At 49.2% G+C, this 23,018-nt stretch overlaps 2 protein-coding genes across 2 annotated transcripts in view; both read left to right on the top strand.

The window, feature by feature from the left end:
• Positions 1-23,018, top strand: part of LOC135873059 (alpha-2-macroglobulin-like) — a 1,316,454-nt gene that overhangs the window by 736,210 nt on the left and 557,226 nt on the right. The gene's annotated exons all lie outside the window — the stretch shown is intronic.
• Positions 1-23,018, top strand: part of LOC135890878 (scavenger receptor cysteine-rich type 1 protein M130-like) — a 152,081-nt gene that overhangs the window by 106,334 nt on the left and 22,729 nt on the right. Inside the window, exon 6 of the mRNA XM_065418348.1 lies at positions 3,574-3,888. Coding sequence (XP_065274420.1) covers positions 3,574-3,888 — 315 coding nt within the window. The remainder of the gene's footprint in view (positions 1-3,573; positions 3,889-23,018) is intronic.

Here is a 23,018-nt window from a genome sequence, read left to right as displayed (position 1 = left end):
TGCGTAAAGGATTTTGATGGTTCTGTCTATTGAGCCTAATAGAGTTTGCTTGGCCCAGCCATTGGCTTTTATGAGGTCTGTGATTTGCTTTTGATCCAAGACCCTACGGTCATAGAATATCAGGGTTGGAAGGGACCCCAGGAGGTCATCTAGTCCAACCCTCTCCTCAAAGGAGGACCAATCCCCAGGCAGATTTTTACCCCAGTTCCCTAAATGGCCCCCTCAAGGATTGAGCTCACAACCTAGGGTTTAGCAGGCTAATGCTCAAACCACTGAGCTATCCCTCCCCGATACAGTATGTAAATGTGATTGTTATCCTGAAAGGTGCTGATTGGATCCTAAGACAATCACAGACCTCATGAAAGTCAATGGCAGGGTGAGAACTCTCTTTTAGGCTCAACAGATTGAGCAATGAAGATCCTTTATGTAGTTAAAACAGCTGCAGACAGTGGGGGCAACTGCCAAAGTCACTGGGCACATGGGCAGGGCAGAGCTAAGCGTGGGGTTTCCATTGTTGCCAATGCAGGGGCCAGGATACTGGTGTCAGAGTGTGTCTGTTGGAGGGAGAAGCCAATAGAAGGAGTTGTGACCAGGATCTTGGAAGCAGAAAAGAAACAAAGCCAGTTGGAGCTCGCTGGAGGGGCAAGCTGGGGGATTTCTGAGCAAGGAAACTGCCGGCTGTTCTGAGATTCTACTGTGTGCAGGGAAACAGAACTGTGTGTGCACTTAGCTAGAGCAGTGTTACAGCCTTGGGTCCTGCCATGAGTGAACATCACTGGGTTAACTCCATTGAAAAAAGCCCCTTTTTTCTTAGTGCAGACCAGGCCCCATGGGTTGCCTGTGGGACTGCACTGAAGTGAGCCGTACCTGAATAAATTACCCTGTGGATTGCAGCAAAGTGAGCGTTTTGTATTTGCTTGGCATTAAAGGAGCAGGATTGTCTGACCACGTACTAGTGTGAACTGCACTGTTCTCTAAGCTTCACGGAGGCTCCATAAACATGCTGTACCCGGCTCAGCCATCCACTGCTGCAACCAGCTTGTTCCAGGGGTCACAGTGGAACTCTGCATGTAGCCGTAACTCATGGGCATTGTAATGATGCCCGTACTTGCTCCCAGTCTCAGGGACAGTCCTGTCTCTTCACACCCTGTCCTGCGCACCAGTTCTCCCAGCTAATATCCCAGGACTGTGTGGCAGGTAGTGGCCCCTCCTCACATTCCCTGTTAACTGTCTCCCTCCCAGCAGCCAGCTTTGCCTCTCCACAACCCCCAAAGATACAAAAAACTCGAGACAACTGGGGACAGGTCCTGGAACTCAGAGCTACTGGGAGAAAAGCCACTGGCAGGAAGTGGGGCAGAGTCTGCTGCTCATCTGGGGAAGGAGCAGCCTGTATATGCGGGTCAGAGAAGCCAGGTAGAAAGGGGAGAAGAGGAAGGTGGGAGGAGACAAGTGGAAGAGGGAAATGTGTGCAGTAGGTCGGGAGAGGACGCTCCTGTGGGGGGCACAAGGATGTAATGCCAAGCTCCACAGAACAATAATTATGAGGTTATAAAAACCATCCCGTCATGTTACTCAGTCTGTCTATGGACTTTTGAACTCCCTTCTACTCCTCTGCCAGAGTGGGGGTGAGAATCGCAGGCTGAAAAGTCACCATTTAGTGCACCCAAACTGCACGACTCCCCCTGGCTGCTCAGCTGGAGACTGCGCTTCCCTCCCCTCACCCCTGAGACAGGAACAAACAGTCCATTGCCCAGCACTGCCTTCGCTCTCCCCTCCTGGTTCAGTTCCTCTGACAGACGAAGGGCTGCCTGAGAAATAGTTGACAGCCACTGAGCTAATCAATGCAGCGTGGTTCACACTCGCACACAGAACTTCTGTTACTGTTCAGGGGTGAGTTACAGATAGAGATACTGGAGACCTCAACCATTCACATCATCTATAATGTCACCGTAACACGAAAGGATTGATTTAGCCATTTGCAAACAGCAACACTTCCCTGGCTCACCCCACACCACCCTGCAACTTCTCTGTCTGAGACTGTGAAGCACACCTCACAATCTAGAGCCTCCTCCCCTCTCCTCTACTTCGCTCCTGCCCCCTTCCACTCCTGACCCCATCCCCTGCCTACTCCAGACTCCATTCCCCTCCTCAATACTCCCTCCTGTCCCCCTACTCCAGAACCACTCCCCTACCTCCTGTCAACCGGCACCAGACCCCCCGACTCCATCCCGACTCCTCCATCCTCCCCAATAATCCCTCATGTGCCCCTGCTCCAGGCTACCTCCTCTCACTCCCATCCTCTGCTCCACACCCCTCCCCTCCTCACCCTCTTGCTGCCCTGCTTCAGGCCCCCTTACTACTCCCCTTACACATGATCACCCTTCCCCACCCCTCCTCCTTCCCCCCTTTTTAGAGCCCCTCTTCTCCCCATGCCTCCTTCTGCCCCCTCTCTGCTCTCACTCCCTTCCCTTCTCTCTCTCTCCTGCCCGGATCCTCATCCCCTCCTCACTTCTCACTCCTGTCACCCACTCCAGACCCCCTCCTCTCTCCACTTCTCCATGCAGATCCCCTTCTCTTAACCCCCTTCTCCTCCCCTCCCTCCGACCACCTGTTCAATAACCCCTTCCAGCCCCATGCTCCCTTCTCTCCCTCCAGATGACCCTGTGCTCCATCTCCACTCCCCCCTCCTGCCTCAATTTCAGATTCCTGTCCCCTCCCCTCCCTTCTGACCCTCTGTCCTGCTTCCCTGTTAACCCCCACTGCAGACACCCTCCCCTCCCCACTTCTCCCTCCTGCTCCCACTTTCTGACCTCCTTCCCGCCCCCCACTCCAGACCCACCTCCTCACTCCTGCCCCTTCCTACCACCCTTTCCAGACCCTCCTCCCCTCTGTCCCTCCTGCCTCCTGCTACAGACTCTCTCCCTTCCCCACCCTCTTTCCTCCCCTTGCTCCAGAACCCCCTCCCCACCCCTCCCTCCGGCCGACTCATCGTCTTTACCCCATTCCCTTTCAACCCTTGAAGCTGCCTCCTGTTCCCACAGTGCCCTGCTCCCCTCACTCTCCTCCTCCTTTCACCAGGTCTCTGCTGCCCATCACGGCCCCTGGGTCCTCTCCAGCCCCCTCAGCCACCCAGAGACAGCCATGTTCCCTGTGAGATTTAGTGGTAGGTGGCAGCCAGCTTTACTCAGGGCGGCCTCACTCCCACCTGCCAACAGACTGTAGGGAGATGGCGGCATCTCGCTGGCTTCAGCTCCAGTGACAGTGACAGGAGATGGCACAATTTGGAATAAGGGAAACTCCGTGAGTTGGGGCCTTTCATCGTGTTCTCATGAGACAGGTAAAAACACCCCAAATTGACAGAGTGGGGATAAAATGTCGAGAACTGCAGCACTGGCAGCCACAAGCATGAGGCCCTGAGACGTGAGAAGGTGGCGCCATGAGGCAGCTCTGGGCTTGTTCCATTTTCCTGGCTCTGGGCGCAGATCCCTTGCTGCCGGGCGCGGACTCTGCTGTGATAATGCTGGGGAGGGGGCTCCCTGCTGCTCTGACCCTGCTCTGTGTCTCTCTTTGAAGGTGCTGAGGAGCTGAGGCTGGCGGATGGAGGCAGCCCCTGTGCCGGGAGAGTGGAGGTTAAACACGAGGATCAGTGGGGGACGGTGTGTGATGATCTCTGGGACATGGAATCTGCTGGGGTTGTTTGTAAGCAGTTGGGATGTGGAACTGCTGTCAGTGCCCCTGGCGAAGCTCACTTTGGACCAGGATCTGGACCAATTTGGCTGGGTGAAGTTGCCTGTGATGGTACCGAGTCTGCTCTCTGGAACTGTGAGAACGGGGAATGGGGTGAGCATTCCTGCGATCACACAGAGGATGCTGGAGTGACCTGTTCAGGTAGGAATCAGCCAGCTCAGTCCTGAAAGACAAATCCCCTGAGACAAAAGGGCTTGAACCCAGAGGACATCGTGTGCCTCTGACCCTAAGGAGAGAGGAACAAAAACCAGAGCAAGTCCAGACATTATTGTTATTACTGAGCTGGAATTATTACTGTTCGTGTCTCTGGCCACTGAGGAGCCCCCTGTGTGACTGTGAAGCCTTTTCATTATCTCATCTCCAGTTGTTTCTATGCCACATGTTTCCTTTCCCTTTCCCTCTGAATGGGTCTAAAATGCAGATAGGAGAGAAAATTAAAAAGGAAAATGTCACTTAGGCTCCTAATTTGCTGAGGCACTTTTGAAAATGTTACACTTCTGCCAAAATCCAGACCCAGACACCCAACCGCAGAGGTACAGAGGGTGGAGCATTTATGTAGCCCCTTTGCCACCCTCATAGGGTGACCGAGGAATGGGCAGATTCTCCCAGCTTGGCCAGAATTAGATTTAACCAAGAGCACTCCCCCGTCTGCTCTGTTACTTCTCACATTTTGGACCAACCAGTAATAGAAAATTTCAAAACCTCTGATACCCACTGGATCTGGCATAGCATAGGGAGCTCAGCCAAAAATATACCTCAACCCTACACAGCACAGGAATATCATATTATTGTGACTCAGTAGCTAACATTACAGCTACAGACTCATTATAAATTTTATTTTTAACTACCCTCTTCTTAACATTTAGTGGGAGTAATATCTTCCTCTGACATAGCACAAGGAAGAGAGAATATTTCCCCATGGTTCCAAAAGTTTTAGCAGCTCCCCCTGGCAATGGAAGCTCAGGGCAGTGTTTAATCTCAACCCTTTCCTGGATTTTGAGTGTTTCAATGACAAACATGGATACGCTCTTCACATGGGGGGAGGTTGTATGCAATTTCTTAGTATTTTTTAAAAATAAAAAAAGCTGGGGTGGGCGGGAACTTTACAGAAATTCATTGCCAGGACTTTTAAACTCTTCAGAAAACAGATCGACCTTCACCAGTGTAAATTCCCTAACCCGATAATAACCACTGCCATGCCTTGTGCTGCACACCTAGCAAGTGCACAGCAGGGAGCCCCTCTCCTCTGAACCTCACCAGGAGGAGGGAGCTGCTCACAGACAAAGGGGTAACAGAGCAAAAGTCCCTTCTGTGCACCTTTCTGTAACACTGTCGCTGCATCTCAGCTGGAGCTGCACGTCTGCAGTGGGAATAAAGTTCGGGTTTGTAACAAGGCGCTTGAAGGGACGGGCAACCTACTGGTTGGTGCCCCTGACCTCCAGCCCCTTGTTTTCCAGGTTAAGTTTCCTCAGTATTTTAGGCAGTGGGGTAGGGAAACCCAGGCCCTCCCTCTCCACCGGGTCCCAGGCCAGGGTCCTGCATGCATCTACCCCTGAATAGGGGAGGCCTCCCAGCAGGGATCTAAATCTCCTGCCCTGGGCTACTTCCTATCACTGTCCCTTTTGTTTGTTTGGGGCATGGCCCCTCTAGTCCTGTTTGCTGGTGGCTTGTATCCCATAGCGCCCTCTCGTGGATCATGGGTGGCACCTTGCTGCGATCCCCGGCTCCTTCAGGTGGAGCAGCCGCAAGTTTGGTGAGGCTGAACCCCACAATGTCTCTGAGATTCAGGGACCCAGTTACCTCAGTTGCCGGAGGCTCCTACGTCTCCTCCACAGTCTCCCTTGGCTGAGGAGACAGCACTTACTCCCTGGCGGCTGCCTCGGCTGGCAGGCTAGTGACCCTTCCCCTCAGGTAGGGAGGCGGATACTCCTGCCTTTTCGCCAGTCAGCCCTCGACTGAGCCAGGCTCTCTCCTTTTCTCCCCCCAGGCCTGGAATTGGATGCAGGTACAGCGGGGTGGGGCTAGCTGGGCCCAAAGGCTCCCTTTAACCCCTGCTGTGCTGGCAGGGTAGTTCCACATGCCTGTGCTGAAGCTTGGAGAGGAGGATGAGTCTTTCCATGGCCCTTATAGTTATGTCCATTCTTGTCACTAATCCCCATCTTCCTTGGATAGAGATTCAGGGCCAGCTCACAGGGCCAAACCCAGGGTTCCTTACTCTGGCAGGCAGCTATTGACTGTCATGTGAGTTTGCTTTGTACAGACTGAGTAGAAGCAGGATAAAGGACTCAGGATTGGGCCCATTCAGAATTATTCCAGAAATAACCACTCAGCTGTCTACAAACTGCCCTGTGCACTAGATATCACTGAGAACAAACACATCAGAGTAGCAGCCGTGTTAGTCTGTATCCGCAAAAAGAACAGGAGTACTTGTGGCACCTTAGAGACTAACAAATTTATTTGAGCATAAGATTTCGTGGTCATCTCGATTATCACTTCAAAGGTTTTTTTTCTCCTGCTGATGATAGCTCATCTCAATTGATTGGCTCTTACAGTTGGTATGGCTACTTCCACCTTTTCATGTTCTCTGTGTGTTCCATTCTCTGCATCCAATGAAGTGGGCTGTAGCCCACGAAAGCTTATGCTCAAATAAATTTGTTAGTCTCTAAGGTGCCACAAGTACTCCTGTTCTTTATACAGGAGCTGTGATGTTTCTGCACCAAGCAATTTTTGAGAGATGCTGTCCTGACAGAATAGTAGAAAACTTTCCAAAAAGTGACAGTCGTCGTCTTATATGCAGTGTTGTTGTAGTCGTGTTAGTCCCAGGATATTAGAGAGACAAGATGGGTGAGGTAATATCTTTTATTGGACCAATTTCTGTTGGAGAGAGACAAACTTTTGATTGTACACAGAAGAGCTGTGTGTAACCTCAGAAGCTCGTCTCTCTCACCAAAAGGATTTGGTCCAATAAAAGATATTACCTCAGCCACCTTGTCTCTGTCAACCCCTTCTCATCCAGATTTTGCTTTTCATTTCTGGTTGGATTAATACCAAACTTCGCCAAAACATTCTCCTCTACCAAGGTGCCTGCCTCAGTTAGTGCACAGGCTGGACGGTGCCCAGGGAGTGAATCAGGGGTGCACAGTGAAAGAGGCTGTTGTCTGTAGGCCCACAGCTCCATTGGTTGCAGCAGCAGCATCAACATCATCGGTGACCCTTCCATTCGAGGATGATCTCTACCACAGATTTACATATGGGTCCTGAGACGACTCAGGAATCCGATCCTGGAACCATAGATCTGCCCATAGTAGGTACAGAAGTTTCCTGATGGGTCAGCTGCTTGCTGGGAGAAAGTTCATTTTCTTTCCTTCCTTCTCTCTCTCTTTTCAACTTCGAGGGCAAGGCACTTCCCCTCAAAGCAGGCCACTGCCTGGTGGAGAATGAAGCGTCATTGAGATCGGTTGGTTGCTTGCTCCTCCCAGCTTGTGATATCCACATGAGTTTTCTTGAGATATGTTTTCAGTGTGTCTTTGTAGGGTTTCCTCTGACTACCACAGGATCTCTGACCGGGGTGAGCTGAGAGTAGAGGGCTTGTTTTGGGAGGTGAGAGTCTGGAATCCGCACACAATGTCCAGCCCAGCAGAGTTGGTGAGTGAGGATCATTGCTTCAATGCTAGTGACATTAGCTTCAATGAGGATGCTGGTGTTAGTGCAGCGATCTTCCCAATTGATGCAAAGCATCTTCCAGAGACATCATTGGTGGTACCTCTCCAGACTCTTAAGGTGCTGTTGATAGGTCACCCAGGTTTCGCAGCTATAAAGGAGTGTAGGAATAACAATTATCTCATAGACCTGTATCTTGGTGTCCTGCTGTAGGTCACGGTCTGTGAAAATGTGCCAGAGCAGTTTCCCAAAGGAAGCACTTGTGCACTCGATCCTGTGCTGGATCTCACTGTCAATTTTTGCATTTGGAGAAAGTTGGCTACCGAGGTAACAGAAGTCCTCAACTCTCTCCGAAGTCTGCCCCTCGATGGTGATTTGTGGTGGCTCATGTGGAAGGCCTGAAGCAGGCTGATGGAGCACTTTAGTTTTTTTGATATTGAGTGTGAGTCATAGGCTTCGGTAAGCTTGTGCAAAAAAATCCAGTGTGGACTGAAGGTCATTCTCAGTGTGTGCGAGGATGGCGCAGTCATCACTGTACTAAAGGTCAGTAATGGATGCTCTGAGAGTTTAGACTTTGAGTGGAAACATCAAAGATTAATAAGCCGCCCATCCATTCTGTATTGAATGTCAACTCCAGTGGGGAGGAGGTCTTTAACAAGGACCAAAATGACTGCTAAATACATGGAGAACAGGTTTGCAGCAATAACACATCCTTGCTTAACCCCAGTTTTGATGCCAAAAGGATCCATCTCCAGGCCATTACAGAGAATGGTGGCAGTCATCTCATCAGGTCGAAGCCTTAGGCCCTTAATAAATTTTGGAGGGCAGCCAAATCTGGCCAGCCCCTTCCACAGGGCTTTGCGATTGACAGAGTCGAGGACCTTTGTCAAATCGATGAAGGCCATGTACAGGTCCTGATTTTTCTCCCGAGACTTTTCCTGGATTTGGTGGGCAACGAAGATCATATCAGGTTTCCTGCGGGATGGTCTGAAACAGCACTGAGATTCTGGCAATATTTCCTCAGCAAGGGGAAGTAATCGATTTAAGAGGATACGGTCGAGAATTTTCCCTGCTGTAGATAGCAAGGCAATGCCACGATAATTTCCACCCTCTGACTTATCTCCTTTCTTAAAGATGGTAAAAATGTTGGCATTTCTCAAGTTTTCCGGAATCTTCTCATTAAACCAAATTTGAAGAAAAATGAAGCTCCCGACAGCATAGCTCTGAGGATCATTGGAGCACAAAAGCCCCTTCACCACAAGAAGGTGACAGTCCCTGAAGAGGGGTTGCAGCAATGGGAAGGTGTGTAGCCAATAAAATTATGCTGAAATTATGCTCCTGGGTGCTATGGGCCAGAGTGGCATCAGGCACTAGAATTGAGATGTGGGGACTGTCTCCACCTATTGGGCCCAGGCAGTGTGGGAGGAAGCTACCTGAATTGAACACAGACCAGGGTGAGAAGGGAAAGTCGATGAGGATAAGGATGCAGGGGGAATATTCTGAGCCTGGAGGCTGGTGGATGGAGAGAAACTGGGACTGGGTGAGAAAGCGGAAGATGGGGACTGGCTGGGCAAGGAGACTGGGACTGGGAGGAGCGGGAAAGAGACTAGGACTGGCTAGGCAGGGTGATTAGGACAGGCAGTGGGTGGGGAGAGACTGTGACTTGCTGAGCAAGGAGATTGGGAGCTGGGGAGACTGGGACTGACTGGGTGAGGAGTCTGGGACAGGGAACCAGTGGGGAGGAACTGGAGGTGAGTGAGGAAAAACAGATCAGATCAGGAACCAGGGTGTAGGGGGAGTCTAAGACTAACTGGGCGATGAGACTGGAATAAGCAGCCAGGGTGAGGTGGGGGAGGGGAGACTGAGAGCAGATCTACATGAACATTTAGTTTGTGGCAAGCTGGGGTGTAAATCTACTGTGAAAATACTGCCTCCCTTTCCCCACAAGCACTTTAACTTACATTGACTGAAAGCAGTGTCTACATTGCACTATGTCAGGTGGAGACACTCTCCCACCAGCATAGCTTCTGCCTCTTGATGAGGTGGACTATAAGGTGGATAGAAAGCTGGCTAGATTGTCGGGCTCAATGGGTAGTGATCAATGGCTTGATGTCTAGTTGGCAGACGATATCAAGCGGAGTGCCCCAGAGGTCAGTCCTGGGGCTGGTTTTGTTCAACATTTTTATTAATGATCTGGATGATGGAATGAATTGCACCCTCAGCAAGTTCGCAGATGACACTAAGCTGTGGGGAGAGGTAGATACGATAGAGGGTAGAGATAGGTCCAGAGTGACCTAAACAAATTGGAGGATTGGGCCAAAAGAAATCTGAGGTTCAACAAGGACAAGTGCAGAATTCTGCACTTAGGAAGGAAGAATCCCATGCACCACTACAGGCTGGGGACCGACTGGTTAAGCAGCAGTTCTGCAGAAAAGGACCTGGGAATTAAAATGGATGAGAAGCTGGATATGAGTCAGCAGCATGTCCCTGTTGCCAAGAAGGCCAATGGCATATTGGGCTGTATTAGTAGGAGCATTGCCAGCAGATCGAGGGATGTGATTATTCCCCTCTATTCAGCACTGGTGAGGCCACACCTGGAGTATTGCATCCAGTTTTGGTTCCCCCACTACAGAAGGGATGTGGACAAATTGGAGAGAGTCCAGTGGAGGGCAACGAAAATGATTAGGGGGCTGGGACACATGACTTACGAGGAGAGGCTGAGGGAACTGGGGATATTTAATCTGCAGAAGAGAAGAGTGAGGGGGGATTTGATAGCAGCCTTCAATTATCTGAATGGGGGTTCCAAAGAGGATGGAGTTGGGCTGTTCTCATTGGAGGCAGATGACAGAACAAGAAGCAATGGTCCCAAGTTGCAGTGGGGAGAGGTGTAGGTTGGATATTAGGAAACACTGTTTCACTAGGAGGGTGGTGAAGCACTGGAGTGGGTTACCTAGAGAGGTGATGGAATCTCCATCCTTAGAGGTTTTTAAGGTCAGGCTTGACAAAGCCCTGGCTGGGATGATTTAGTTGGTGTTGGTCCTGCTTTGAGCAGGGGATTGGACTAGATGACCTCCTGAGGTCTCTTCCAACTCTAATATTCTATGAGTCTATGACTAATTATGTCGACAGGAGAGCGCTCTCCCATCGACGTAATGTGTCTTCACCAGACATGCTAAATCGGCACCGCTGCATCGATACAGTGGCACTGATTTAGTGTGGTAGCGAAGAGAAGCCCTAACAGTTCCCTTGTGTGCTTTGATCTATCCCATTTCCAAGCATTAGGGAAATGTTAGTGCGCAGCAGCAGGCTCCACACGGACACTCAGTGTGCAGCAGGCTAGTGTGAGGTAAATTTACACCCCAGTTTGACACAAACTAAGTGTGTGTAGAGAGAAACCCTGAGACTGTATGAGGCATCCATGGAGAGAAACTGGGGCTTGAGGCAGACAGGACAACTCAAGGTAAGGATAAGTGTGAGAAAGAGATCAGATGAGGACCCCAGAGGGGAGGGACAGCACAGAGAACAGGGGGGAAACTGGGACTTGGCTGGGGAAGCCAGAGGTGAAGTCTAGGACTGGCTTGGCAAGGAGACTGGGACTGGGGATGAGAAGCTTGAGAAGTGGAGACGGGAACTGTGTAGACAAGAAGAATGGGACTGGGACATAGAGCAATGGATGGAGAAGAGAAAGGACTGGAACAGGGACAGCTTGGAGGGGATGAGGCGGAAGGGGTTAGGTTTGGGGGAACAGGGGAAGAAGGGTCTGTCATTACCAGAACACACACCTCTCCAGAGCCTGGAATGGAACCCAGTATCCCTGAGTTTTGCCATTCCCCTGCTGTCAGCAAATATCTGTCAAACCCTCCAGCAAAATTTTCTGATCCCCCTCTAGTGCTGGTCCACAAAGAGGATGACAACCTAGTTACTCCATTAGCTCAAGTGGCAGTGGATTCTGTGGTGGATCTAAAGGTTACAACCCTGCTGATGACCCATGTGGGTGTCACAGGGTTGCCATCTTTCTAATGGCTAGTATTTGGATCCTCAAGTCCCTACCCCCAGCCCTGCCTCTTCCTCCCAAGGCCACACCCGTCTCCACCTCTTCCCCCGCTCCCGCTCCACCTCTTTCCTTGAGGCCCCGCCCCTTCTCTGCCTCTTCCCCTCAAGGCCCTGCCTCCATCGCTCACTCCTCCCCCCCCATCATCACTCACTGGATAGTCTCAAGGAGACTGTCTGCAGGTACGAAGCCACCCCGGCTGAGCAGGGGCTGGCACAGATTAATGCACTGGTGCTTTCCCCCGCCCAGTGGAAACAAGACTTTTGGTTCAGGTGCCATTTAGGTCTGGTTTTTTTCAGTTTGCTTTTCTTAAAAACCTAGGGAATTATGCACAAAGCTTTACTTGTAAGGCACATTAAGTTTGCAAAGTTGAGCAGTAAAAAACAAGGAAATGGCAGAATTAAAGTTGTCTTTGCAACTTTATTTTGGCCCACCTGTACATATGTGTTAAGATACCGTCTTTAATTACATGATAACAAACTATTTTCTTGATGAGGAATTGGGTTCTATCCCTGCCTTTGCCACAGAGTTCCTATGTGATCCATGGCAAGTCACTGAAACCCAATGTTTATTTTGGTTCACTTGTATGTATGCATTAAGATACAGTCTTTCATTACATGATAACATGCTATTTTCTCCACAGGACCCCTGCCTCATTCTGTGCACAGGACAGACAGTGCTCTGAATCAGGGCTGTGGAGTGAAGGAGGCAGGTGTCTGTAGGTCCCCTGCCTCATTTGTTGCAGAAACTGTGAAGTGTGCTGTGTATGAGGCAGGGGATTGCAGAAATGGAAAGGAGGGTCTCTTGTTAAGGCAGGTGAATGCTGCCCTTGGGAATTGGATTCTATCCCTGCCTCTGCCACAGAGTTCCTATGCAATGCTTGGCAAGTCGCTGAAACCAAAAGTTTCCCAGGTGGTCATTAATTGTGTGTTCCTCATTTTATGGGTGGCCCCTTTGTAACCTTGGGGGTCTGGTTTGGAGAAGTGCTGAGCACTCGCTGCTGTAAACTGAAGTCAGTAGGTGCTGTGCTCTGAACATACTAAGTGCGGTATAATGCTAAGGACTCTGAAAAATCAGGACCTGGTGTCTCAAGTTGGGCACCCAAAATCAGATGACACTTTTGATCATTTTGTCTATAGTGTCTCTGGGCTTCAGTTCCCTATGTGTAAAATGGAGATAACAACACTTCCCTGCCTCCCAGGGGTGCTGTATAGAGAAATTCTTTAATGTTTGTGAAGCACTCAGCTACCATAGACATGAGCCATAGAAAAGCCTATAAGGAAATTAACAATTCTGTTTTGGGAGTTCAGTTTGGATGACATGCAGTACATAGGGGCTGGGGCCACACATTGAACAATGAGTATAAAAAGAACTATTGACCATCCACCCATTCAGTCAGCACCATGTGTCCTGTTCACTGAATGGGGCAGGGGTCCTGGGGCAAAAATAGCATTTGATCATGTAATTAAAGGCTGTATCACAATGCAAATACAAAAGGGACTAATTAAGGTTACAGAGGACAGCACTAGTGTGTCATTCTGAATGTTTGAGTGCTCGGTTTTACAAATTTAACTTCCTTTTAGCTACTTAGCTTTATAGATTTTAAGGGCCAAAGGAAGCATTAGATTATATAGTCTGGCCTCCTGGGTAACAGACTATAGAATTTAATCCAGTTACTCTTGAACTGAATCCAATCATTTTTGTTTGGCTAAAGCACATCTTCCAGAAAGGCATCCAGTCTTCATCTAAATACTTCAGGAGGTGAATAATTTTCTGCTTCCCTTTTAGTTTGTTCCAATGGTTAATCACCCTCACTATGAAAAATATATGGCTTACTTCTAATATGATTTATCTGGCTTTAACTTCCAGCCATTAGTTCTTGTTTTGCCTTTCTCCACTAGAATAAAGAGGCCTCTACTTACCAGTGTTTTGTCCCTGCACAAGTATTTATACACTAAAGTACTTATAGTACTTTATAGTACTTATTATACTTTATAGTATAATCACATCACCTCTTGGTCTTCTTTGTTAAAAATAAACAGATGGAGCTCCTCATTGCAAGGCATGTTTTCAAGCCCTCAAATCATCTTTGTGGCTCTTCTCTGCACCCTTTCCATTTTTTAAAAAATATCCTTCTTAAAATGTGGACAGCACAGCTGGATGCAGTAGCGGTCTCACCATGCTGTATACAGAGGTAAAATCATGTCCCTGGTCAGAAATTATCCAACAAAATGGAGCTTCATTGGAAAATGCTGGTTTGTTGAACTCGACATTTCCCATGAAAGTGAGTCGGGTGCAATGAACTTTCTCCAGACCACAGGCTGGGTTGTGGCAGAAACTTGCATGGTTAAGTTCCAGCTTGCTTGGGGGCCCTCCAGCCAGCCCTGCCATGTAGACTGCCTTAGGGCCAGGTACCCCAGTCTTCTCACGTCAGCTGCTCTGGGATAGCTGCACCATGTAGACTGCCCCAGCACCAGAGACTCTGGTGTTCTATAGTCTGAAGCTCCAGGGCAACCCTGCCATGGAGAAGGGAGTCATAGAATCATAGAATATCAGGGTTGGAAGGGACCTCAGGAGGCCATCTAGTCCAACCCCCTGCTCAAAGCAGGACCAATCCCCAACTAAATCATCCCAGCCAGGGCTTTGTCAAGCCTGACCTTAAAAACCTTTAAGGAAGGAGATTCCACCACCTCCCTAGGTAACCCATTCCAGTGCTTCACCACCCTCCTAGTGAAAAAGGTTTTCCTAATATCCAACGTAAACCTCCCCCACTGCAACTTGAGACCATTACTCCTGTTCTGTCATCTGCTACCACTGAGAACAGTCTAGATCCATCCTCTTTGGAGCCCCCCTTCAGGTAGTTGAAAGTAGCTATCAAATCCCCCCTCATTCTTCTCTTCTGCAGACTAAATACAATAACTCCCCACTTAACTTCCTCTCGCTTAACGTTGTTTTGATGTTACATCTTTGCTCCATTACAGAACATGCTCATTTAAACTTGTGCAATGCTCTGCTATAACGTCGTTAGGCTACCTGCTTTGTCCATGGCTGGCAGCCCTCCCATCAGCTCCCCTACCCGCCCCCCCAGTGCCCGCCGCCCGCAGGCAGACCCCACGGACAAGCTCCCCTCTCCCTCCCCTCCCACCCGTGGCCCCCAGGAGGCTGGGGGGAGGAGCGAGGACGCGGCTCACAGTCCCCCCCACCCCTCACCTCCTGCCTGTGGCAACCAGCTGTCTTGCGGTGTTCAGGAGGCTGGGGGGAGGAGCGAGGATGTGGCGCGCAACCTCCCCCACCTCCCGCCTGGCCCTCACCTCAGGACCTGAGGGGAAGAAAGATTTCCCTCCCCTAAGGCCTTTCTGAGACTGGGCTCAGCTAGCCCTGTTCCCCTCTCTCTTTCCCCACCAGGGGCATCCTTCCTGTGCTTCTTTATCAGATTTCAGCTGATGGGCTACTTGGCTCTTTATCCACCCAGCCTGCTAGCCTTCTTAGCTAATTACCTCAGTCAGCTTTCTTTGGGGGACTAACTGATGTCTAAGAGATCAGTGTTACACTGTCTGGAGAGGCTCATGACTGTGAGTGCCTACCTCAGGGCAGACTGTCAGAAAACAGGGCAGACACTGCAAACTGGTGGTGTGGTCTATAATTAGATTTCACCAGGCCAGTAACAAATGTAAACTCCTGGATTTATAGGCACCGACTCTGTGGAAAAAAATAGCGGGTGCTTAGCACCCACCAGCAGCCAAGCTCCCCCGCCCCAGCACCTCTTGTCTGCTGGTGGCTCCGCCAATCAACTCTTCCCTCTCCCTCCCTATGCCTCCCACCCACTGCGATCAGCTGTTCCGTGGCGCCCAGAAGGCACTGAGAGGGAGGGGAAGGAGCAGGAATGGGGCACGCTCGGGGGAAGGGTAGAAAGAGGTGGGGCAGGGGGGAGCATTGGGGAGGGGGTGGAGTGGGGACGGGACTGGGGGCAGAGCGGGAGTTGAGCACCCCCCAGGACAATTGGAAGCCGGCACCTGTGCCTGGATTACTATAACAGTCTTACCATGAGTCACAGACAGTGCCCTTAGACCAGTGGTGGGCAACCTGCAGCCTGCAGGCCGCATGTGGCCCGTCAGAGTAATCAGTTGCCGGGCCGCCAGATAGTTTGTTTACATTTGCACGGCCGCCCGCAGCTCCCAGTGGCCACGGTCCATAATTCAAAATTGTAGCAGAGATGTAGTCATCTGCCAGTTTCCCAAAAGTCTCTCAGGGCTACCCAGAATAACTCTGGGGATCTCCATCTTTTCGTTCAATTATTCCACCCGGTTAGAATCCAGACAGTCCAAAGATGAAGGATCTTTCCCTGAATTCATAGCTATAGCTTCTTCTCACAGAAAACAAGTTGACGGGGTCACTACCCACGTGGACTCTTCCTTTGCTGACAGAGAGTGAGGAATGCATTTAGAGTGTTTGCCTCCGATCATCACACACAATGACCACTTGCTTTGAAATTAGCACTTTTCTGTGAAAGTTCTTCATTTGCATTCCACAAGGCTTCTTTCTCGTTTGATGGGTTATTTAGTTACAGGGCAATACATAGTGTAAATGTTTGCTATTGCATTATAACGGGATACAGATAAGTGAGAACAATGCAAATAACATCCTACTAGTTTTCTTGAAGATTAAACACTCTTATACATTTACACATTTAATAATCACTTTGATCAATACTAATACAAACGCGAATTGGCCAGGCTCTGCATTTGTAAGCATTCAATGAGACCTGGGGCTTTGGCATGAGCTGGCACCTGGTCTGCCAGCATCACAATCTGAGTGCAGGCTCATCTGTCACTCCCGGAACTCTGTCCCAGGGAGACTGTCTTCCCCCATTGGGCCCAGGCAGTGCAGAAAGGAAACCACCTGAATTGAATGTTGAAGAGACAAGAATCAGACCGGGATGAGAGGAGGAGAGTAGATTGGGACCAGGAGCCTGTGGGGTGGCCGGGGGCCAGATGGACATTCTGAGACTGGATACTGGTGGGAAGTGAGAAACTGGGACTGGGAGAGAAAGGGGGAGGTGGGAACTGGCTGGGCAAGGAGACTGGGACGAGGGAGGGGGAATAGACTATTACTGGCTAGGCAGGGTAAATAGAACAAGAGTCAGGGGACAGAGACTGTGACTTGCTGAGCAAGGAGGCTGGGAGCTGGGGGAGACTGGGACTGACTGGACAAGGAGTCTGGGACTGGGAACCAGTGGGGAGGAAGTGGGGGTGGGTGAGGAGAGACAGACCAGATAAGAAGTCAGAGTGTGGGGAAAGTCTAAAACTAACTGGGCGACGAGACTGGAATAAGCAGCCAGGGTGGGGTGGGGGAGACTGAGAGCAGATCTACATGAACATTTAGTTTGTGGCAAGCTGGTGTGTAAATCTCCCCTGCACTGGCCTGCCATGCACTAAGTGCCCATGTGGACCATGCTGCCGAACACTGACAGTTCCCTAGTGTGCTTTGATCTACTCCCGTTTCACAGCACTAGGGAAATGTTAGTGTGCAGCACCAGGGTCCACACAGACACTCAGTGTGCTGCAGGCAAGTGCGGGGTAAATTTACACCCCAGTAATTTACATCCCGCTTTATCTGGTGGATATCTAGGCAGAATAGGTGTGTTCATGTAAATACAGTTTGCTCCGTCAGCTAGCTGTCAGGGGAGAACTCATTCAGACCGTGCTTATATGTGCAATTTCCTAGTATTTTTACAAAATAAAAAGATGGCTTTGGCAGGAACTTTACAAAAATGAGCTTCATTGCCAGGAGGGAGAAAACTTGTTCACCTTAGCCTCTAAGGATAGAACAAGAAGCAATGGGCTTAAACTGCAGCAAGGGAGGTCTAGGCTGGACATTAGGAAAAAGTTCCTAACTGTCAGGGTGGTTAAACACTGGAATAAATTGCCTAGGGAGGTTGTGGAATCTCCATCTCTGGAGATATTTAAGAGTAGGTTAGATAAATGTCTGTCAGGGATGGTCTAGACAGTATTTGGTCCTGCCATGTGGGCAGGGGACTGGACTCGATGACCTCTCGAGGTCCCTTCCAGTCCTAGAATCTATGAATCTATGAATCTATGACTTTGAAACTCTGCAGAAAACAGATTGATCTTCACCAGTGTGAATTCCCTAACCTGGTAATAACCACTGCCATGCCTTGTGCTGCACACCTAGCAAGTGCACAGCAGGGAGCCCCTCTCCGCTGAAGGAGCTGCACACAGACAAAGGGGTATCCGCGCAAAAGTCCCTTCTGTGCACCTTTCTGTAACACTGTCGCTCCATCTCAGCTGGAGCTGCACATTTGCAGTAGGAATAAAGTTCAGGTTTGTAACAGGGCACTTGAAGGGCCGGGCTGCCTAGTGGTTAGTGCCCCTGACCTCCAGTCCCTTGTTTTCAAGGTCAATTTGCCTCAGTCTTTTAGGCAGTGGGGTAGGGAAACCCAGGCCCTCCCTCTCCACCAAGTCCCAGCCCAGGATACTGCATGCATCTACCCTGGAATAGAGGAGACCTCCCAGCAGGGATCTAAATCCACTTCCCTGGGTTATTTCCTACCACTGTCCCTTTTGTTTGGGGCATGGCCCCTCTAGTCCCATTCGCTGGGTGGCTTGTATCCCATAGCGCTCTCTTGTCCCAGGCTCCTTCAGGTAGGGCAGCCGTAAGTTTGGTGAGACTGAAACCCCCCCGCTTCCCCTGCCCGGAGCAATATAACTTACATCCACTTGAAGCAGTGTCTACATCGCACTATGTCAGTGGGAGACACTCTCCCAATAGCAGAGCTTCTGCCTCTCGATGAGGTGGACTAATTATGTCGACAGGAGAGAGCTCTCCCATCGACGTCATGCGTCTTCACCAGATGCGCTAAATCGGCACCGCTGCATCGATACAGTGGCACTGATTTAGTGTGGTAGTGAAGAGAAGCCCTAGCAGTTCCCTTGTGTGCTTTGATCTATCTCATTTCCAAGCATTAGGGAAATGTTAGTGCGCAGCAGCAGGCTCCACACGGACACTCAGTGTGCAGCAGGCTAGTGCGAGGTAAATTTACACCCCAGTTTGACACAGACTAAGTGTGTGTAGAGAGAAACCCTGAGACTGGATGAGGCATCCAGGGAGGGAAACTGGGGCTTGGGGCAGACAGGACAACCCAAGGCAAGGGTAAGAGTGAGAAACAGATCAGATGAGGACCCTAGAGGGGAGGGGCAGCACAGAGAACAGGGGGGAAACTGGGACTTGGCTGGGGAAGCCAGAGGTGAAGTCTAGGACTGGCTTGGCAAAGAGACTGGGACTGGGGATGAGAAGCTTGAGGAGTGGAGACTAGAACTGGGTAGACAAGAAGAATGGGACTGGGACACAGAGAAAGGGATGGGGAAGAGACAGGACTGGGACAGGTTGGAGGGGTGGAGGCACAAGGAGTTAGGCTTTGTAGAACAGGGGAAGAGGGGTCTGTGACCACTAGAGAACACACCTCTCCAGAGCCTGGAATGGAACCCAGCATCCCTGAGTTTTGCCATTCCCCTGCTGTCAGCAAATATTTGTCAAACCCTCCAAAAAAATCTTCTGTTCCCAGTCTAGTGCCGGTGCACAAAGAGGATGACAACTTACTACTGCTGTCAGTTACTCCATTAGCTCAAGTGGCAGAGGTTTGTATGGAGGATCTAAAGGTTCCAACCCTGCTGATGATCCGTGTGGGTTTCAACATGATTCCGCATCTTGGAACTTCTGTTTTTTCAGTTTGCTTTTTTTAAAACCTAGGAAATTATGCACAAAACATTACTTTTAAGAACATTAAGGTTGCAAAGTTGAGCTGTAAAAAATAAGGAAATGGCAAAATTGAAGTTGTCTTTGCAGCTCTAGTTTGGCCCACTTATACGAATGCATTAAGATATAGTCTTTGATTACATGATAACATGCTCTTTTCTCCACAGTATAGATAGTGCTCTGAATCAGGGTTGTGGAGTGAAGGATGCTGTTGTCTATAGGACCCTGGCCTCATTTGTTGCAGAAACTGTGAAGTGTGCTGTGTATGAGGCAGGGGATTGCAGAAAGAGAAAGGAGGGTCTCTTGTTAAGGCAGCTGGATGCTGCCCTGGGGAATTGGATTCTATCCCTGCCTCTGCCACAGAGTTCCTATGTGATGTTTGGCAAGTCACTTAAACCAAATGTTTCCCAGGTGGTCATTAATTGTGTGTTCCTCATTTTATGGGTGGCCCCCTTGAGACCATGAGCATCTGATTTGAAGAAGTGCTGAGCACTCACAGCTCTAAACTGAAGGAAGTGGGAGCTGTGCTAAACAAGCCTAAGTACTCTCAAAAGCCAGGACGTGGGTATCTCAAGTTAGGCACCCAAAATGAGTGGATGCTTTTGATAATTTTGTCCATAGTGTCTCTGGGCATTGTTTGTCCATGTGTAAAATGGAGATAATAACACTTCCCTACCTCCCACGTGTTGTCAGCTGTTGGCTGTGCGTATTTTCTCTCTGTCTGTGTTTTCAGCTCTGCACAGACAGCTGACACAGCAGGTCTCGATCGAACTGCCCAAGAAGACCACAGACTCGGTTCAGTGGTGAAGGCGCTCGTTCAGGTTTATTGCTGACAAAGCACGGTACTAGCTCCCCGGATCAATGTCTACAGATACACTGGCATCTCTATGCCCCTTACAATGGACTTGGCTCAGTGAGTGGCGAAATTTTCCACTGCCCCCCGCCGAGGCCAGTAAAAGACACCCCCTCTGTGACCTGATACAAACAAGTTATGCATTGCCCCTCTGACGTACCTAGTTATCACCCTTTACCTTTTCCATGTTGGTTTGATCAAAACATCTCTATCCATCACCCTGTCATCCTGACCTTATCTTTGGGAGGGTGATTTTTTTCCTTTCATCATCTTTGGGGAGTGTGTTTACACCATAACCCTGTATCAGGGTGTTCTGGTATCACCCTTCTGGAATGTGTTTATGCACTTCTCATGAGTGTTTGTGTTCTTGCAACACCAACCACGCTTTTGCCAGGTTCATGTTCTGGACAATGAACCTGTAAGCATAGTCACAAAAGGGGCTAATGAAGATTTCACAGACAAGTACTTGTCTGGCATTCTAAATGTTTGAGTGCTTCACTTTGCAAACTTCACCTTTCTTTTTGATTCATAGCTGTGTAGATTTTAGGGCCACAAGGAAGCTTTAGATCTCGTCTGACCTCCTGGGTAACAAAGGCTATAGAATATAAACCAATTATTCCTGTACTTCATCTCAACTTGTGTTTGGTTAAAGCACATCTTCCAAAAAGGCATCCAATTTTGTTCTGAATACTTCAGGAGGTGGAGAATCTTCTGCCTCCCTTGTTTGTTCCAATTTTTCATCAGTGTTACTGTGAAACATGTATGCCTTACCTCTAATAGGAATTTATCTGGCTTTAAGTTCCATCCATTGATTCTTGTTATGCCTTTCCCCACTAGATTAAGAAGGCCTTTAGTATGCAGTGTTTTGTCCATGTGAAAGTATCTATACACTGAAATCAAGGCACGTCTAGGTCATCTTTTTGATAAACTAAACAGATTGACCTCCTTAAATCTCTCACTGTACGGTACATTTTCAAGCCCTGGAATCATTATTGTGGATCTTCTCTGAGCCCTTTCCAATTTTTTAACATCCTTCTTACATTGTGGACGCTAAAAGCAGATGCAGTATCTGTCTCCCCAGTGCTGTACACAGAGGAAAAAACATCTCTCTACTAGAGCTGGTTGGAAATTATCTGGCAAACCAGAGTTTCATTGGAAAATGCCAGTTTGTTGAACTCAACATTTATCATGAAAGTGAATCGGGTTCAATGAACTTTCTCGAAACCGCAAGCAGGGTCTGATGGAAATGTCCATGGTTCCCTGCCAGGTTCCCTGGTGGCTCCTGTTAGTCCTGCCATGCAGATTGTCCCGGGGCTGGGTACCCCAGTCTTCTAGGATCTGCAGCTCTCGGGCAGCCCCACCATACAGATTGCCCCAGCATTGGAGACCCTGGTCTTTCTAGGGTCTGTACCTCCAGGGCAGCCCTGCCAATGCTTTCAGGCTCTCTGCCATGGGATAGGAACCTGCAAGCCCTGGGAGCCCCAGCTCTAACCAAGGCTCGGCTCCAGGGTCTGCATCAGGGATCCTGGAAGTCCTGGGATGGGTTCCGGTGTCCCTGGTTCTGGGGCAGCCTTGCCTTGCAGAATATCCTGGACTGGGCTATTTAGGCTGCCAGCTGGACAAGGAGTCTAGAAGTCCAGGGGTCCCCAGTCCAGGATAGACCACATGATGAGGCTGCCCCAGAGCCCCTGGCTGTGAGAAATTGACATGCTTGTCCTGATGTTAACAGTGGTGAAACTGACAAGGATGTCAGTGTCACTCCGCATCTGTTGGGGTTTCTGGGAGCAAATTTCATGTTGGATACACCCTGGGCTGGAGTTTCCAAAACAAAATTGTAGCTGGATTTCCAATTCACAGGAAATTTTAAAATAGTAAAATTTCCTGTACACTGAAAATCCTGCATTTCAGCCACCTGTACTCATTGCTCCCCTGTTTACACATACAAGGATCACCTTGGCTGTTTTTGCAGCAGTGTCACACTGGGAGCTCACGTTCAGTTCTTTGTCCACTATGAGCCCTGCAAAGAACATGGGAAATATCTGTATTTCTGTGAATATTATGTGTACCTCAGTCCCTTTTACTGCTATTTTCACATTTCCTACCAGGGTTCAAAGGGTAACCCCCACCTGAGCTCCCCACATGTCCCAGGACGGCAGACAATGGTTTCATAGAACCCAGTTACTGGTACTTAACTGACAATACAGGTGTCAGGGCTTTTGAACTTTTGCATCTGGCCAAGCTGAGCACAAGCCCCCTTCCTTGGGATGGGCCCCTGAGGTGGGAAATCTTAAACAGAGAGCTTGGGAATTGTTAACAGGGGAGCCTGATGAACAGAGGGGGTGAGGCAGGGTCTGCAGGGAAGGAGACTGAATCACAATCCCCAGAAGCAGGGGTTCCTGGGATAAGCTGAGTCAGCCCAGGTTGTGAGGGAAAAGCTGAGCTTTAGATAAGACATAGGCCTGTAGGCCTTCAGTTGCTTTATTCTTTTCTCTGTGATTGCTGTGTTCCTATGGATAAATACAAAATAACACTGTCCTGGGTCTGGTACTATTCAATATTTTCGTAAATGACTTGGGTGATGGAGTAGAGATACACTTACACAATTTGTGGATGACATGAAGCTGAGAGGGCTCGCAAGCTCTTTGGAAGGCAGGGTTAAAATTCAAAATGATCTTGATAAACTGGAAAATTGGTCTGAAATCTGTAAGTTGAAATCCAGTAAAGACAAGTGCAAAGCATTAGACTTAGGAAGGAAAAATCAAATGTAAAAAACCCCAAATGGGAAATAACTGACTAGGCAGAAGTTCTACAGAAAATGATCTTGCGGTTATAGCAGATCACAATTTGAAAAGCTGTGATGCTGTTGTGAAAAAGGGAAATGTCATTCTGAATTGTATTAACAAGAATGTCACATGTAAGACACAGGAGGTAATT

The sequence above is a fragment of the Emys orbicularis genome, chromosome 1 (genome assembly GCF_028017835.1).
Source record: "Emys orbicularis isolate rEmyOrb1 chromosome 1, rEmyOrb1.hap1, whole genome shotgun sequence".
Lineage (NCBI taxonomy): Eukaryota > Metazoa > Chordata > Testudines > Emydidae > Emys > Emys orbicularis.
The sequence above is the reverse complement of the archived record's forward strand: the minus strand, read 5'-3'. Positions and strand labels throughout refer to the sequence as shown.